This window comes from Vipera berus (assembly GCF_964194415.1).
Source record: "Vipera berus genome assembly, chromosome: 7".
Classification (NCBI taxonomy): domain Eukaryota; kingdom Metazoa; phylum Chordata; class Lepidosauria; order Squamata; family Viperidae; genus Vipera; species Vipera berus.
In genome coordinates this window covers 28,681,854-28,700,204 of record NC_138209.1, presented here as the reverse complement: position 1 = coordinate 28,700,204, position 18,351 = coordinate 28,681,854, and the positions used below count along the sequence as shown (strand labels likewise).

Below are 18,351 nucleotides of genomic sequence, written 5' to 3'. Positions count from 1 at the left end.
TTTGAATGATGGCTTCTAAAGGTAAAAGGTAAAGGTTCCCCCACACATGCGTGCTAGTTGTTTCCAACTCTAGGGGCCGGTGATCATCTCTGTTTCAAAGCCGAAGAGCCAGTGCTTGTCTGAGGACGTCTCCGTGGTCATGTGAGCAGCATGACTACCGTATTTTCCAGTGTATAAGACGACTGGGCGTATAAGACGACCCCCTACTTTTCCTGTTAAATTATAGGGTTTGGGCTAATAACCCAATATTTCACTTCCTGGCACACAATCTGCATATTAACAACTCGTTTAGCGTTAGTACCCTTTTTTTATAAGTGCCACGATGTTGCTAAAATAAAAGAGGTAAACTTCGTGACCCTCCCAGCCCGTGCATAAAACAGAAATGAAAAGTCTTAAGCCTTTCCATTCCCAAATACCAAGGTTTCCCCCGAGTTTTGCGCAGTTAAACAAACGGCATTTGCATATTAATGTTTCTCCACGGAGCACAAAATTCGCCCGAATTAAGGAAAGTGGGGAGCTAAAGAATCTGGGGCTACGGGGAATGCCTCTGGCATGACAGGCAACCCTGGGAAACACGAGGACTGTAGCGGCACCCTCAGTTCGCACATTTCAATCCAGAAAGCGCCCGGAGCCTCCTCCATTACTTGTAACAGAACATCTCCATGCCCATGTCCCGCCCACCTCACCTTTTAAACCCCGCCCCCTTTTCCCCCGTAATGTTTCCCTGCTCCGCCTGCTCTGTGATTGGCCCAGCTTTGCTCCTTCCCCGCCAAAGGGGGGCCTTACCTTTCCTCTGAGCTCTCTTGCTTGGTGCGCTGCTGCTCTCAGTTCCGCACTCCGTGACCGGGCAAGCAATTCTTCTGGTCAGCACAGGTCAGGCGATGCCTCGGTGGGAGCAAAGGTGCTCCCTTCCTACTGTCAAGCAGCGCGCCTCTGGGGACCGCCTGCCCCTCCTCTCGTTGGGGACCTGGCAGCCAGCATTGGAAGCGCCAGCATGGCCAGTCCTAGAGAGAGCAACGGCGGCGGCTGCAGTAGCTGCCCCAGGAGCTGACGAGAGTTTGTCCTCCATCACCCGTTCGCCGTTGGCCGCTTAACCACGGGTCGCCATCGCCTACCTCCATTCACCCAGCGATCCCACCATCCAGCAGAAAAGAGAAAAGATCAGAGAGGTGAATAGTATTTTCCGGCGTAGAAGACGACTGGGTGTATAAGATGACCCCCAACTTTTGAGAAGATTTTCATGGGTTAAAAAGTCGTCTTATACGCTGGAAAATACGGTAGACACCAAAGGCGCATGGAACGCTGTTACCTTCCCACCGTAGTGGTCCCTATTTTTCTACTTGCATTTTTATGTGCTTTCGAACTGCTAGGTTGGCAGAAGCTGGGACGAATAACAGGCACTCACTCTGTTACACGGCACTCTGGATTTGACCTGCCAAACTGCCAACCTTCTGATCGACAAGCTCAGCATCCTAACCCACTGAGACACCGCGTCCCTACTGTGTTTCTACCAATGTGCAAATCGACTAATCTTACATTGCATAATCAGTAAATTTTTGGTGTTTTTCAGCCATACCTGCACTGTTCAGTGGGAAAATGCTGGTTCTGACATTATGGAAAAATTCTTTGTTGGCTGATTTGTGAAGTGCTACATTCAATGAACCTAAGCAGCACTTTTCAACATTTTGTTTGCTTAATTGTTTCAGAATTGACTTCTACTACATCTTTCCATCTGCATAATGCATAGATCAGGGCTTTTCAACTGGTGGTACACGTACCACTGGTGGTACGCGAGCACCGGGCTGGTGGTACGCGGTGTCGCCATCCACCCGCTCCTCCCCCCCTCACTTGGTTGCAGAAAAAATGCTGCTTAGCAACGGCCTGCAGGAACCCTAGGCCACGCGAAGAGCACAGGCACAGAGCGAGGCGCCGCCTTCCCCAGGATCGGTCATACGGAGTCGCCAGGCCCCAACCTCTGCCGACGGGTTCCAGTCCACAGAGAGCTCCTGGCATGTTGACGGCTTCCTGGCAGCAGCCCCGGCCAGTGAGGAGGCTGGGAGGGAAGTGGCAGCCTGGCGCTGGGGCTTCCAGGGCTCAAGCGCCAAGATCAGTGCCTCTTTGCAGCTGATCAGCACTTCTTCAGGGCTGCCAGGGCTGGAGCTTCTGCTGAGCACCAAATAAGCACCAATCACCTGGAAAGCAGCATTGATCCTGGCCCGTCTGCTGAGCCCCGAAGAAGCACTTATCACCTGGAAAGCAGCATTGATCCCTGCTCTCACACACACAAACACGTGTGAGCAGTTACAGCTGAAGGCATTTCAGCCTTCAATTTCGGCTCCCAGTGCTTGCCCTTGGGTGCTCCCCTCCCCTCCATACCTCCAAACCGATCCCCAGGCCAGCGTGTCTGACTGGGGAATTCTGGGACTTGAAGTTCAAAAGCTGCTTGGAATTAGGTGATGCCGTTAAACTCTTGCGCTGAGTGGGAGGGCATGCCGCTGTGTCTCTTGCTCTCCATTAGGCTGCGGGGGCCACCGCAGAGGGGATCGTTATTTTGTGATGGGAGTGGGTGAGAGAGACGGGCGGTTATGGCGGGAGAAACGAAAACGCTTCTGAGTGGCCTCATCATGGCTGCCACCTCCTGTTACGGGTTGTGGTTCCTTCAATCCTGGCACGCAGCTCTAGTAAGCGGGCAGGTGAGCACGAGACAGTTTAGGGCATCCCCAGCTGCCCCTTTTCCTCTTGAGCCTCTTTCCGGTAACGGAGGCCTTCCCCGCAAGCAAGTGAGCTGGGCAGGAGCCCAGGCGACACTGGCGCTTGCAGCAGCGCAGACCCGAGGGCTGCTTCGTTCCCGCTTGGCCTCTTGCAAAAGAGGGAGGGAAGGAAGGAAGAAAGGAAGGAAAGAAGAAAGGTAGGGACAATGGGAAGGAAGGAAGGGACAAAGAGGGAAGGAAGAGAAGGGAGGCCAGGCAGATTGCGGGCACTGGCGGCACCGATGCAGAGGGTGAACGCACACGCAAGCGGGACAGATGCGCACGACAGAGGTGCTGCTCGGGGCCGGAGGGTGATCGCACGTGCGAGCTCCCTCCAGACTGGCACCGCCGCCAGTGCCTGCAATCTGCCCGGCCTCCTCTCTGGCCCGAGCAGTACCTCTGCCATGTGTGGCTGTCCTGCTTGCGTGTGCGATCACCCTCCAGCCGCGAGCAGCACCTCTGCCGTGCGTATTCCCGGCAGCCAGTCAGGAGGATTCCTGGCCAGAGAGAGCGGGCAGGGGAGACAGCCAGCACTGTGCCCAACAAGAGGGACCTTGAGTTGGCTCAGCTACCTCTCCAGCGTCTCCCAGAGGCATCTCCAGCATCTTTCCTTCCAAAGTTGAAGAGCAGCTGCAGTCTATCCCAACTTGAAAGGCAGGCGGGGAACACAGCAGCCAGAGCAGCCCCTTAGCCCTAAGGACATATCTGACTCAGGAACCGGGAAGGTGGGTGGGCAGGCTGGCTCAAAAACCTGGAGCGGATCTCCCATTTGGTCTGTGCAGGGAAAGTGGGACCAATTGGAGGAAAAGCTGCAGCCGGAGGCAGAGTCCGTGATTTTTTCCAGGCTAGGGTTTGGGCGTCTCCTTCTAAAGTTGAAGAGCAGCTGCAGTCTATCCTGACTTGAAAGGCAGGCAGGGAACGCAGCAGCCGGAGCAGCCCCTTAGCTCTAAGGACGCATCTGGTTTGCAAACCAGGCGGGCTGGCTCAAAACCTGGAGTGGGACTCCCGTTTGGTCTGCACAGGGAAAGCAGGACCAATTGGAGGAAAAGCTGCAGCCGGAGGCAGAGTCCATGATTTTTTCCAGGCTGGGGTCTGGGCGGTGTAGCGCTGGACAATGGAAGGGAGGGAGGGAAGGAGGAAGAGACAAAGAAGGAGGAAAGAAAGGAAGAAAAGAAGGAAGGAAGGAAGGAAGGGAAAATGGGAGAGAGGGAGGAAGGAGGGCACCCACCCCAGTCCCACCCCCCCTCCACCAGAGACCCATGGATTCCCCCCCACACACAGGCACCCTGCAACCTTGAGTGATGAGCTCCACCCACCCATTGACTTCACTTGTCAAAAGTTGCAAAAAGTGATCACCTGACCCTGTGACCATCATAAGTATGAATCAGTTGCCAAGCATCCGAATGTAAATCACATGACCCTGGGGATGCTGCAACAGTCATAAGTGTGAAAAAGGGTCATGTCACTTTTTTCAGTGCCATCATAACTTCGGTCACTAAGTGAATTATTGTAAGTCGAAGACTACCTGTACTTTATCATTTTTTTCCTTTTTTTCGGTCAAGTTTTTGACACCTTGTTGGGCAACTGGTGGTAGTCGGACGTTGCCTTATCCTAAAAGTGTTACAATGGTGAAAAGGTTGAAAAGCCCTGGCATAGATGGAACCTAATCTATTACAAATTGGAGTGTGCATTTCCCTAGGTATATGTATACATAACTTTGTGCAGCTTTCTAAACCAAGGCTTGACCACAACATAGTTGATAGCAAAATGGTTATTAAGAAAAGAATGCTAATTTTTTCCCAGATAGAGTGGATCACTATCTTCTTTGGAACTATGGGCATCAGCACACTAAGACTGTTTATGCTGTAAACATGATCTGGAGCAAGTACAACAGCCGTATATATATATTTTTTTCATCTTCTGTGGAAATCTGAAAAAGAAACACCATGGCTGCTTTTGTCAATAGCAGAAAGGTGTTGGGCATGTATAGTTTCTAAAGCACTACTTTTGAATCAATTTTGACATGCAGACTGCATAAATGAAGTAAAGGATATTTAAACATGTTTCAAGGTTGCAATAATGATAGCTGCAGTTCATCTTCAATAAAGCTGGTTACCATGCACACACATTAGTAGGAAGTAAACGTACATTTGCTTCATAAACAAAAATTGGATCCCATGATCTGCATTTTACTAGACTGCAAAAAAGCTGTGTTGTAATGAAGAAAATTTGGCACAACCAATTTTTAAATAAATTCATAGGAGTATAAGATCTTTGCTATTGTTATCCTTAATCAAATTAAAATGGTTTGAAAAGCAATCATAGCTAACGATACTTTTACACTGTTTTCTTTAATTAGAAGATTTAACTCACAATCATTGGCTGCTCTTTTGTCTAGAACTGTACAGCATTCTGTACACAAATTATTTCCAGATGACAAAGTTGTGATCCAACATAGTGTTGCTTTTTTAGTCCAGCTGGAACTCTCCCAGACTGTGGGGCATTAATATAGTTCTTGGTATCTAAAGCTATAATCAGTACCAGATAGCTTAAAGGTGATTCTACTTGGGAGATCATCAAGCAGTTTGGAAATATTACCCCAAACAGCACAGATGCCTGTGGAATAATGTAATGGAAATCAGGTTGTCTGTTTGAACTATTAGAAGGGTATTTGAGACACACACAGTTCTGAGCTTCATTTATCTCTTCTTCTTTTCCCCAATATGATTGTACTCAAGAGACATAGAATCTCTGTGATGCCTTCGGCTAACACAAAACAGTATGCTCATAGTTTCCTCATGCAGGCATGATTAATCAAGATTCTCTGGGTGATGTATAAGAAACTACAGTCCCTTTTCACAATTTCATGGAATAGCTGAGAATGAGGGCAACAAGCATTGTTCTACTCTTCCTCATGTTTGGGGTAGAGTAATTTAGATTGCTAATTAGGCATCATTTAGTTACATCTTTCTAATGAAAAGATCCAATTCAAGAGTTGAAAATAATAGCCATCTTTCAGTGACGCAATGTTACTAGAAACGAGCAGAAATAGGCTTCTGCTCAAATGCTGGTTTCGAGCAAAACTTGCTTTTTCCTCAGAATGTATTTTTAATGTGTAAGCATTATAATTTATTACTTATGTAAATGGTGTGATGCTTGGGTAATTAGGAGGGGCCAAAGCTCCTGCACAATCTAGAACCAGCAACAGACCAAAGAATTGCTGCATAATCTACTGTTATAGTAAATGTTTATGCTGCAGGAGCCACACAGTCCATTACAGGTAGTCCTTGACTTACAACTTTTAGTGACCATTTGAAGTTACAATGGCACTGAAAAAAGTGACATAACTGTTTTTCACACAACCATTGCAGCATCCCCATGGTCACCTGATCAAAATTCAGAAGCTTGGCAATTGACTCATTTATGACAATTGCAGTGTCCTAGGGTCATGTGATCAGCTTTGCCAACCTTCTGACCAGCAAAGCCAATGAGAAAGCCAGATTCACTTAATAACCATGTTATTAACTTAAGACCTACACTGACAGAATGTCAGAGTTGGAACGGACCTTGGAGATCTTCTATCCAGTCCAATGCCCTGCACAAGCAGGAGACCATTATGTAAAATGGCTGTCTGATCTATTCTTAAAAACCTCCAGTGATGGAGCACCCACAACTGTTAATTGTTCTCGCTGTCAAAAAATTTTCCCTTGGGACTTCCGGTTTGTCATGCAGTCACTATGGACAGCTGGGAAACTTGCTGTCTCTCCCCCGTCCAGTTTCACATCGCTGGGTGGCCCTGAAAAGGGCTGAAAGTCACTCTGAAGAGGCAACCAGCAAAGAGGACGTGCTTGCTGTATCATGGGAGAGCCGCAACTCTCCCGTTAGATCTGGCGATCCCTCCAAACCAGCAGACGAAAGGACCAGCCATTATGGCTCATCCCTAGGCTGTGAACAGCCAAAGTCATAGGCAACTTTTAAAGCAGTGCGGACAAGACTGGGTGAGATCTACCTCTTTTACACCCTAATTACTTTCTGTACCTCCTTAAGCTGCTAAGTATTCTCCCCCCTGTGGTGAGGGAAGAGGGACTTTTGCTCTCCCTCCAGAAAGAGTGGCGACTAAATACCCAGGGACATTTTAAATGTTGAAAAAGTAACTGAATCCTAATTGGAACTTTATTTCTCAAAGCATGTGGATTGAAATATTTTTTTTTATTTCCTATTTTTCATTGTCTACTTCTGTTGGAAATCTGGATTCTTTCTTATAAAAAAAACCCTGAAAAGATTAAGACAACCTTGAGAACTTTGAAACAACAGCTGTGAAAGGCTTTGTGTTCCCTACCTAGAGAAAAATAAATACTCCTTAGGATTTTTGAAGTGTAAAGCCTTTAGCTTAAAATACTAATATGGAAGAAGGCCAGGAACAAAATTTCTTTATAGATGAAAATCAACAAACTCTCACTATGTTGAAAACACTAATCCAAACTCTTACCACTACCAATGAAATACTAAGAGGCTATGTGAAGGAACAAGAAGACAGCCCAGATATGTGTTCTGTTCCAGCCTACGACCGGCCCTGTTTGAATGTCAGGGACAACCCCTTTTTATAATCAACAGGCTGGAAAAACCCAACCAAATTTATTTACAAGAAATCAAAAGTTCAAACAAGAGTTAAACCAAAAGTTCAAATGAGTTAAACAGGAATAACAGACCAGGACTCTAGCAGAAGATCTTCAAATGGTTGCCTTCAGCAACTAGCACCTCCCACACCTTCCCCTTTTATCAGCAGTCCCAAGGCGTGGCTTCTCATTGCCTTCTCCCGAGTTGCCTCATTGCCTTCCTCTGTTCTGCTCTGCTGGATTGCCTCTGGCTCCTTGCGTCCCTGAATAGATCCAGCTGTGAATCATCTACATCCAATACCTCGTGCTCACATGGCTGAGTCTGAGGAGGAACATGACGGGAGAGGCCAGGCTGAGAGTCCTGCAGTGTATCAGAGCCTCCCTCTGATACCAAAGGCTCTTCAAACCCCTCCTCCTCCTCCTCTTCAGACTCATCAGACTCAACTGCCGATATTACAGGCTGACGCTGAATCACAACAATATGAAAGCCCAAACTTTGACCACAATTAAAGAACCATCTATACAAAATACAATAGAAAAAATGAAACTTTCAAATACTATAACAGAAGAATCTACAACTCAACAAATATTGATATTTGAAAATCCAGAAAAGATATCGACAACTTGGAAAAAGGAAAAGGATTCTTATACAACACAGAAGGAACTAGAGGATCTAGAAAAAGAACAGTTGGATGGGAAGACAAACAATTCAGAACAACCATGTCGATATGGAAGAATAAAGAGACGACTCACTAGACCTACAAGTCCTCTCAAAAAAATGGTGACCGGATGGTTTTGCCAACATCAATAAATATACGATATTACAAGGAGATTGGTTTGATGACCCAAAAACAAGGACATGGAAGATGATTTGGCAAAGGAAAAAAGCCAGAATAAGACTCAAGAAGAATGGAGTTTTGACCATCTTATTGAAATCTAAAACAGAATGTACTTAAATAGATAAGATGTGCATGTTGAACACAAGACATTGTTATGAACTGAGATAAAGAAAAAAATTTGGTTATTAAAATTTAGCAGTATAAATACTAATAGCTAATTTGAATATTGATTTGTGCATTAAGGTCATGTAAAGGTGAATAATGTAGATAAGCTAAAAACATTGTTGAAAGTAATAAATAGGTCTATATGGACTGTTAAAAACGAAAATTATCAGTTTAAGCAAGAGATAGCAGATACAAAGAGGAAGAGAGGAAATATTAAATACTGAAATAAAAAACTTTGATTACTACTTAAAGAAACAAAACTGAAAATTAGCAAAATTAGCCTTGGTGGAGCAGTGGGCTAATGCCTCCTTAAGTAACACCAGCTGCCTGCAATTAGTGCAGGTTCGCATCCCACCAGGCTCAAGGTTGACTCAGCCTTCCATCCTTCCGAGGTAGGTAAAATGAGGACCCAGATTGTTGGGGGCAATTAAGCTGACTTTGTAATAATGCCACTTGGGGTGTGTGTGTGAAAGCCCTAATAAGCAGGCATATACATAGAATGAAGGCTACTGCTAAGCTTGTAAGCCGCCCTGAGTCTTCGGAGAATTAAAATAAAAATAAAATAAAAAATAAAAAGGAAGGATATCACTTTGTATCCTCAATTTGTTGACATAGAGGGTGAGAAGTTAAGTAAATGGGATGTGTATTTTGAATATTAGATTTTGTGAGGAATGGTGATAGATGAATTGGGAGTATATTAAAAATTTTGGGAATGATAAATATCAAACATTAAATCTAAAACTGGAAATTAAAATTGAAAAATTTTATTCGGTCATTGATTGTCTAAAAGACTGTATGTTAAAACAACTAGAATATGTGTAAACTAAAAACTATGGATATATGTAAGAAAGTTATTTTATGTGATTGATAGGATAAAACTTGTGTTTAGATTCACAAGTAGACAGTACATATGAAGGGAAAAAGAGGTAGCAATCTAAAATCTGTACTAAAGTTATTTGTATGTAATTGAATTACTACTACCCAGCCACCACGCTGCTTTTCAAATATGTAAATGTAATATTAGAAAATCAATAAAATTTGTAAAAAGAAAGAAAGAAAGAAATTTCCCCTTGGTTCTAGGTTGGCTCTCTCCTTGATTGGTTTCCATCCATTGCTTTCTGTTCTGCTTTCTGATGCTTTGGAGAATAGGTTGTGGTAGTCTCTTAGATATTGGAACACTGTTATGTCACCCTTAGTCCTTTTCAGTAGAATAGACATACCCAATTCCTGCTACTGTTCTTCATGTTTTAATTGCCAGTCCCCTAATCATCTTTGTTGCTCTTCTCTGCATTCTTTTCCAGAATCTCGACATCTTTTTTATATTGTGGTGACCAAAACTGGATGCAGTATTCCAAGGGATTATAAAGTGGTATTAATACTTCACATGATCTTGATTCTGTCCCTCTGTTAATGCAATTTAGGATTGCATTGGCTTTTTTGATGGCTGCAGCACACTGCTGGCTGTGGAGCCTTGGTGGAGCAGTGGGCTAATGCCTCCTTAAGTAACACCAGCTGCCTGCAATTAGTGCAGGTTCGAGTCCCACCAGGCTCAAGGTTGACTCAGCCTTCCATCCTTCCGAGGCAGGTAAAATGAGGACCCAGATTGTTGGGGGCAATAAGCTGACTTTGTAATAATGCCGCTTGGGGTGTGTGTGAAAGCCCTAATAAGCAGGCATATACATAGAATGAAGGCTACTGCTAAGCTTGTAAGCCGCCCTGAGTCTTTGGAGAAGGGCGGGATATAAATGGAATTAAAATAAATAAATAAATAAATAAATAAATAATATTTAAATGATTGTCCACTCGGACTCTTAAGATCCCTCTTATAGTTACTGCTATTGTGCCAGATTCCATCTATTCTGTACCTGTACATTTGGTTTTTCTTGCCTAATTGTAAAACTTTGCTTTTCTCACAATTTCATTTTGTTAGATAGGCTCCAGTGTTCAAGTCTGTCAAGGTCGTTCTGGATCTTGAGCCTATCTTGTGAGATGCTGGCTATTCCTGCCAAATTTTCAGCTCCTCTATAAAGTAAGGTAAAGGTTCCCCCGCACATGTGTGCTAATCGTTTCCAACTCTAGGGGCCGGTGCTCATCTCCGTTTCAAAGCCGAAGAGCCAGCGCTTGTCTGAGGATGTCTCCGTGGTCATGTGGCCAGCATGACTAGACGCCAAAGGCGCACAGAACGCTGTTACCTTCCCACCATAGTGGTCCCTATTTTTCTAGTTGCATTTTTACGTGCTTTCGAACTGCTAGGTTGGCAGAAGCTGGGACGAGTAACAGGCGCTCACTCTGTTACGCAGCACTCGGGATTCGACCCGTCAAACTGCCGACCTTCTGATCGACAAGCTCTATACCCTTATCTAATTTTTTTATCAAGATATTGAAAAGTATTGGGTCAAGGACAGAACTTTGGATATCCCACCACTTACTTCCCTCCGTGTAGATGTAGTTCCATTAAGGATTACACATTGAGTGTGGTTTGTCAACCAGTTACAAATCCATCTGGTGGTGATGCTGTCTTTCCCACATTTTTCTAACCTTCTAAGAAGTAGGTTGTGGTCTAGTTCAGAGGTCCCTAACCTTTTGGGCAACAGGGACCAGTTTTGTGGAGAGAGGTTTTTCCACAGACCAGAGTGTGCATGGTTTTGTGTGCTGCCTGCATCCCATGGATGGGACTTTGCTTGTTTGTTCGGACTGGTTGCTGGCATGTTGCACTTCCTCTTTTGTTCTGTCTGTTTCTTTTGAACAGTTTATACCCTTCCAGTAGTACATTCCAGTCATGACTTTTATCCCACCAAGTTTTGGTAATGGCAACTGTATCACATCTGTTCTCATACAATAGTACTTCAAGGTCACCCTGTTTATTCCTCAAACATTGAGCATTAATGTAGGCATCTGAGTCCTTTATGACTGACCCTGGGTATGCTTCCTACATCTCCTGCTTTATATTTGAGTTTTTCTTCCTTCCCATCACTCCCTAACTCCTTGTTTAATTGGTTATCTTGGACTTTATGCATGAGATTAAGTCCTAAAGATAGGTCAGCCCACCCCTCTTTTTTAGTTGAATAAGTTGAACTAGTAGTTTTCCGAATACATTGTTCTCAGTTCTTGTGAAATGTAGCCCATTCCTTTCCAGAATTCCTTCATGTAGTAGGAATTTGAAGTTCTCTTAGTGGCTTAAGGAAGACAGTGGTTTATTTCTAAAATCCTTTGTTCTCTCATTGGATGTTGACCTTTTGTTGAAAATCCAGATGAAAACAAAATCACAACTGTGGCAAGGAAGGTTGTAAAATGGGGAAAAATTCACTTAACAGCAACAGAAATTTTGGGCTCAATTTGGTTGCATGTCAAGGACTACCTGTATAGTGTAAAAAAATTGGGACTTTGCTTTCATTGTTAGGACTTATACACTTTTGGTACTGCTGGGATTCCCTGAAATATATTTGCCCCCCTACCTTGCCAGTTATACACACTTTACTAAGTCATAAGTAGAGGAAAATTCCTAACTTTTCTCAACTTGTCAAAACTTTTTTCTAGTAGTACATTATTAGCATAACAACTGTTCTATCAGGGATCATAATCACCATGGCCACTGGTAGTTTTCACAATGTAACAATTGCCATGTGAGGAAGCATTTAAAATCTTCTAAAAAGCAAGAAAATAATGCTGTCCAAGAACTATGAAGATGCAATTCATTGAGAATAGTGAATAGATAACTAGTGATTCTGATTTTCATTTACATTATTGAAACAACAAACATTCAAAAGAGGTGTTGATGGTTTCAAATTTCTAATATGTATCTGACTGACACTGACTGTGTTATGGTTGCTTCACATACCGTACTAAATCATTGTGTAGTTTCTTTGATTTGGCTTATCATAGGTTGCTAAAGTCATTGGTGCTTTATTCACTATAGCTTGTTCTGTTATTTGAACAGAGGCACTTCAAAAATCTTTTGCCTCATTCAGACATGGCAACATAAATTGTACTGGTAATCATGTTAGGCAGAATAGAGCATACTCATTGTATATCATTACCCCACCATGGTGTCTAATGGAAAATTTATTTTAATTCCATACAGTTAAGAACTCTGGGAAAATCCCTACAACCATTTTTATCTTCATGTGATTCAGAAGCCTGAAAAATTGGAATTCTATGACACTTCCATAGTTAGACAAAAGTGATGCTGTTTGGTTGCCACTAGCTCTCTTTGAGGGCAGGACAATAATAAAGATTAGGATAAAAGTCAATTTGCATATCCACTGCACTGTCCTTATACTTGAATATAGCTAATCCAGTTATTTGTAAAAGAACCTTCCCTACCCACAGTGAGTTGCAGACCCACAATGAATTACTGATATATCACTACAGTCATCTTCTAGCTCTCTAATTGGAAGTCTACTCAGAAGTTCTACTGCATTTTAAAAAAAAATAGCTCCAAATGAGGGATTTTAAATGCCACTGCAGAAGTGAATTGCCCTTTTTGTGCATTTAAAGAAGTGTTCAGTATAGCAGAGCCAAATGAAGCATATTATGAAAGCAGGAATTCGGATATGTAGAAGACAGAAGAGTGATGTAAAAGAACATCTTGGACATAATCTATTGCCCTTTAGTGACTCTCTGCCTAAAGAAACAGATGCATAATCAGATTAGTCTGATTTATAGCAAAGCACAAGAAATTACTATGATCACACCATTTTAATTTGTGTATATTTATACAACTTATAAAAATTATGTACTTAAAGACAATAACATAAAGGCCAAACAGTAATTTTGTATTTATTCAAAAGGTTTAAACATACAGAAGCAAGCTCCTAATTATTAATGCATCATTATGCATAGATGTTGCTGTTTTATACTGTAGTGCTGGCTGCTTTTTTCATCCAGTAATAATAGGACACAACCACCAAGAACTTCTCCTGCACAAGTGCTGTGTTCTTGGTGTCATGTGCTCCTTAGCTCCATGAACTTTGAAACATTACTCTGAAAATCCTGGCATTATAACTGCTACCTAAAAAGTTAGTCATCTGCCAGATAAAATTGCACCCTTCCTTTTTTCTTTCTCCCCTCTATCAAAAAATGTCACATCTTTAATAGACAATTAAAAGTGCATTAAATGTAGAATGGTTTAAATTCCGAAAGATTTCTAAAAGTCAGTGAAAATACCACCCTGTGATTAGATTTTTGCATTATTGATTATAAAGTATATTTTATTTTAAGATTTTGATATTGCAAGCTTTTAGTCCTTTTCAGTTTTGTTCTGTGCAACAGAATGGTTACACACTGCAATGCAATATTATTCTTGAAATACACACTGCAGTAAATTAAAACTATTTTACATTTATATAAATACAATGTTCTTGCTGTGTAATTTCAGTCATTGCCACAAAATCATTACACTCAATCAACACAATTATTTTCACATTTTGAAGTTGTTTATCTTATTTTGCAGGAGACAAATATCTATTTCCTTCTAAAATACAATGTACTCCTGATACCTTCCTTTTATTTGAACTTCATTTTAATGATTTCTAAGCAATAATCAATGGTTTCATGAATGTGATTAAAGAATTTATTATAATCTGCATACTCTTCTTGCAACGATAGCGATTTTGCATAAAGTTATAAATTGTTTTAAAACTAATTTAGTGTTTTATTCATGACAGTTCTGAGATTTATGAATTGTACCACAATTAAATGCAATAAGGTACAAAAAATAAGAGTAACCAAACAACTGACATCTACCAGTGAATTTAAAAAAAGAAAATAATATGGCTTTAATATTCTAATCAAGCAAAGTTACTTGGAGATAGAAAAATATTTTGTAACTTTGCTAATAAAAAAACATCTGCATTATTTACCACAAACCTGGATAATTTAAAATTCCAATTTCAGTAAGTTTTTTTAAAAAAACTTAATAAAAAGGATATTTAATATAAACAATCATGTTGCATGCTATATATTTTTATCACTGTAGAAATGCAGTTTCATATTGCTGTGCAGTCCAAAGAGCTGATAAAGGATTTTGATTTTCAAAACTGCAAATGAATTTATTAAATTGCATTTATTTCAGCTGGAATTAAGTTCAGTTAGTATTGTCAGGATTCAACCCAATATATGGCTGTTTAATGTAAATCTTGATTCTTCTCTTTCCATAGATTCTCATTCAGAAAACTGTATGGCTCAAAAAGGTCAAGTTTAATTGAATTCAGTTCTGCTTGTCTACTACTGGAATTAACGGTACTGGCAGATCAGCAGATCAGATTTTCCCGTCCCCTATAAAGCTGTTCCAGATGGATGAGGATCCTTAAGAGAGATTTGAGGATGCACAGGGAAACTGGTTTGAGAAATCCACTTGCTATGGTTTTAGTTAAATTTTATGGATGCAAGATGGAAATGCAAATACCTGTTTAAGTTTCAGAAACTTCATGAATGATTAGGATTCAAGGAATCACTTGGGCTTCTATTTATGCTCCATAACTGTTTTTGAAACAATGCTTTTAAAAATAGTATGTACATTAGGATATTTGCTGCTAATTGCAAAAGGTTCCGAGGAACATACCCAAACTAAATACCTTTTGGATCCCAGATTTGGTTATTAATAATAGGTGCTAAGCATGGTTACTAAGTAATTCCACTGGGACTTACTCTCAAATAATTGTACATAGGATTCAACCTAAAAGATTATTATTTTTCCTCAAAGAAGTTATCTAGACTTTGTTTTAGAGGAAGATAACTGACAATTATTGTATGTAATATCAATTATCATAAGTTTTGTTTTTAATAAGGACCCAGATTGTTGGGGGCAATTAAGCTGACTTTGTAATAATGCCGCTTGGGGGTATGTGTGAAAGCCCTAACAAGCAGGCATATACATAGAATGAAGGCTACTGCTAAGCTTGTAAGCCACCCTGAGTCTTCGGAGAAGGGTGGGATATAAATGTAATAAAAAATTAAATAATAATAATAATAATTATGCTACATATTTAAATTATTCATATGATATATAGTAATGATCATCACAAGAAAGACACCGTCCCCGTAGCATAGTTTTAAGAGAGATCCAGATTTTAAAAATGGTCTCTCATTTTAAGGTTCATTTTAAGAGTAGCACTGTATTTTGTACTAAATTAAATTGCAATCCTATATACAGTTACTGAGTTGTTGACTTACCTAGCATTAATAGCCCCTAATCTTATTATCATTCAAATGTATCTAGGATGTGCATTTCCACCTATATATTCAGATTTGTTGTCCACACTTTGGCAATATACATTGACCCCAGTTTTAAAAGGAAGGAAAAACAATTCTGTAACCACAATTTTGACATAAAATTAAACAACCCCAAAATGAGTAGATCAACTATACTCTGTAGGGTTTTACACTGTTAATGGGACTTGCTTGGAAGGCAATGTGTTTGAGAGTGTATTGTTTATAGATAAGTGTTTGTGTAGCACAATGACCTTCAGATTGAACAGGTTGGGGAGAAGAATCTCATTTGATCCTAAGAAAAAAAAACTGGGCACAATTCACCAAATAGCTGACTTAAGCAGGCTCCACTGAAATAGGAACCAAATTACCTGCACAGCTTTATTAGCTTTAATGGAACATGTAGAAAACGATGTAATGATGGAGTTTATCCTTGTTAACATTATCTTGTTGGATAAAATGTGTATAAAGCTGCAAACACAGCAAGAGGCTTAAAGCAGACTCATTGTGCTCAAAGGATGTAAAAAGTAGTAGACAAATGCTGAGGAAGTTGGATGGGAAAAAAAACAACAACTGGAAACAATTATGGGTGGTTATTTACAACAGACATTGTGAGATAGATATGATGCTAAAAAGGCACAGCTTTCCCTTTCTTAAATACACTGTAAACGTTTCATTATGCATGCAGAACAATTCACTTTACAAAAAAAGAAAAAGAAAAAAACCCTTGTGTTTAGACAAAAAAGAGTAATTAAATAGTCTCCAGCAAAATAGAATTCTTCCAAAAATACTTTCCCATTCATCCTATTAACCATTAAAGATTTTAGGTCTCATTTACAAAAGTTCCTTATACCATTTGTTTCAGGTCCTTCAATTTATACATACAGCATTGTACAGTACAGCAAAAGACTGCAAAAAATTATTGGTAAAGCCAGCACAATATACTATAAATTGAAACTGAGGCATTTGTTTCAACATCTTATCCTTTCAAGTTAAATAATAAATGAACACTTAACACAGTGTAGATCATCTATGATAGATAACATGGGATAACAAATGCCGCAAGTGAATATACCAATATTATTCCACACCAAAATGTTCCATTATCTATGTTACATATCCAGGAATTTGATTTTGTTTCTACGTATGTGTGTGTGTTTGTGTATAGTACAAGAATTAATGCCCCATATTGACTTTATTTATGTGCAAACCAATGGTAAGCTTTTTTAAAAGTTCATAATAGTTCTTAAACCCTTTTAAAACAAGCAAACAATACCAGAAATTACATGACATATTTAAAATGTTCTTCTGTTAATATATCAAAATCAAGGAGTTATTTGACTAGATATGGCTTTTTATCCAGAGGAACAGGAATATTTCTCTTTTTAAATGCTGGGAATATTCGGGGTAGCCTGGTGTTCATAAACATCTTGGCTAGTTTGTCTTACCAAGTTCATATAAGATGCTTGTTTTCCATTCTCCAAACCTTCATATTGTCTTTAGACTACTGAGACATTGTTGAACGATTTTGAATAGCACACTTTAAATGTGGCTTCTTGGCTCCTTCACGGGTGTGGAATAGCGCAGGGGAACTTAAGGCAAGTTTTCTTTTTCTTTTTTTTCCATTAAGACATGTTCTGTCATTTCCTGTGGAAGTAGAGGGGCTTGGCATTCCCAGATTCCACCTTGGGTAACTGGTCACTGATAATTTCTACCAGCATGGCTGGAAACTCCACTTTGAGAGCTTGAGACTCTCGGAAGGTGTAGAAGCAAAATTCCAGCAAATCGCTAACAAGCTGAAATGGAATGGGAGAAAAAAAGTCAGGAATGGTGAGCATTAATGGATGTTGAAAATAGTTTGTAATACTGAAAAAGCAATGTAGAACAGTAGTACAAAAGATGAAACTTTAGGGCTGTGCAAATTCTTTGAAGAAACACGTGGTGAAACACCTGAGAGCACATCTGAGGCACCTTTCTTTGAACTTGTTCTTGTTGAACTTAATTTGTTCTGGTCTCTGGTCTTTGACTGTAATAAATTTACTTGATTTGAACCCTGAAGTCTGTTCATTTTCCAGGCTTGCACATTTGTTGGAAGGCTGCCTCTGAATCTTTATACCTGCACGAGTTTGCACAGCATTCTCAACCAGTGAAAACAACCGAAAGCGGTTTTCAAAGAAGCAACAAAAACCAGCCATTTTTAATGACTTTAAAATGGCTGCTTTGCATTTGCTCCAGCCTGTTGCGAACCACCTCTTTTAAAGCAATGTTATTTTCCAAATCTCTACAAAAAGTAGCTGTGAACTGAAGAAAATTACTTCTGCTTCAGTTTCACTGAAATAAACTAGCATATTATTTATTGTGGTTTGTAACAAACATCTTGGTTTTACAGTCATGAACTGGAAGTTGAGCAAGAGAAAATGGAATTCTTCAGACAGAATGTTGGTGCCACTTTACAAACACTTTTTTCCTCCTTAACAAAAATGGCAAATTTTGCCACATCCATTTCCCTTTTTAAAAATTCTGATTATGCATATTTTATGTATAAAGTGATTGATATAAACGTGCGAAACTGCCTCAAATTGTCCTAAGGTTATAGTCTTTACTTATACTCATTTTTTATACAAACATTGAAGGCAAGATTTAGAAAACTTTAACTACAATTAGTTTACAACCATTTCCCTTTTTCTCAGTAGCTTCTCTTTGTTCCAAATAATGTTTCTCTTTCATTGGCCTTTTACTAATGGATCACACAAAAAATAACAGAAAATCCAT

At 40.4% G+C, this 18,351-nt stretch overlaps 1 protein-coding gene across 4 annotated transcripts in view; it reads right to left on the bottom strand.

Moving 5' to 3' along the window:
- Positions 1-13,053: 13,053 nt before the first annotated feature.
- Positions 13,054-18,351, bottom strand: part of NR3C2 (nuclear receptor subfamily 3 group C member 2) — a 168,717-nt gene continuing 163,419 nt past the window's right edge. For all 4 annotated transcript variants that reach the window (XM_081332597.1, XM_081332596.1, XM_081332595.1 and 1 more), the window contains one exon: positions 13,054-17,375. In XM_081332597.1, the coding sequence (XP_081188723.1) occupies positions 17,220-17,375 (156 nt within the window). In that variant the 3' untranslated portion in view covers positions 13,054-17,219. The remainder of the gene's footprint in view (positions 17,376-18,351) is intronic.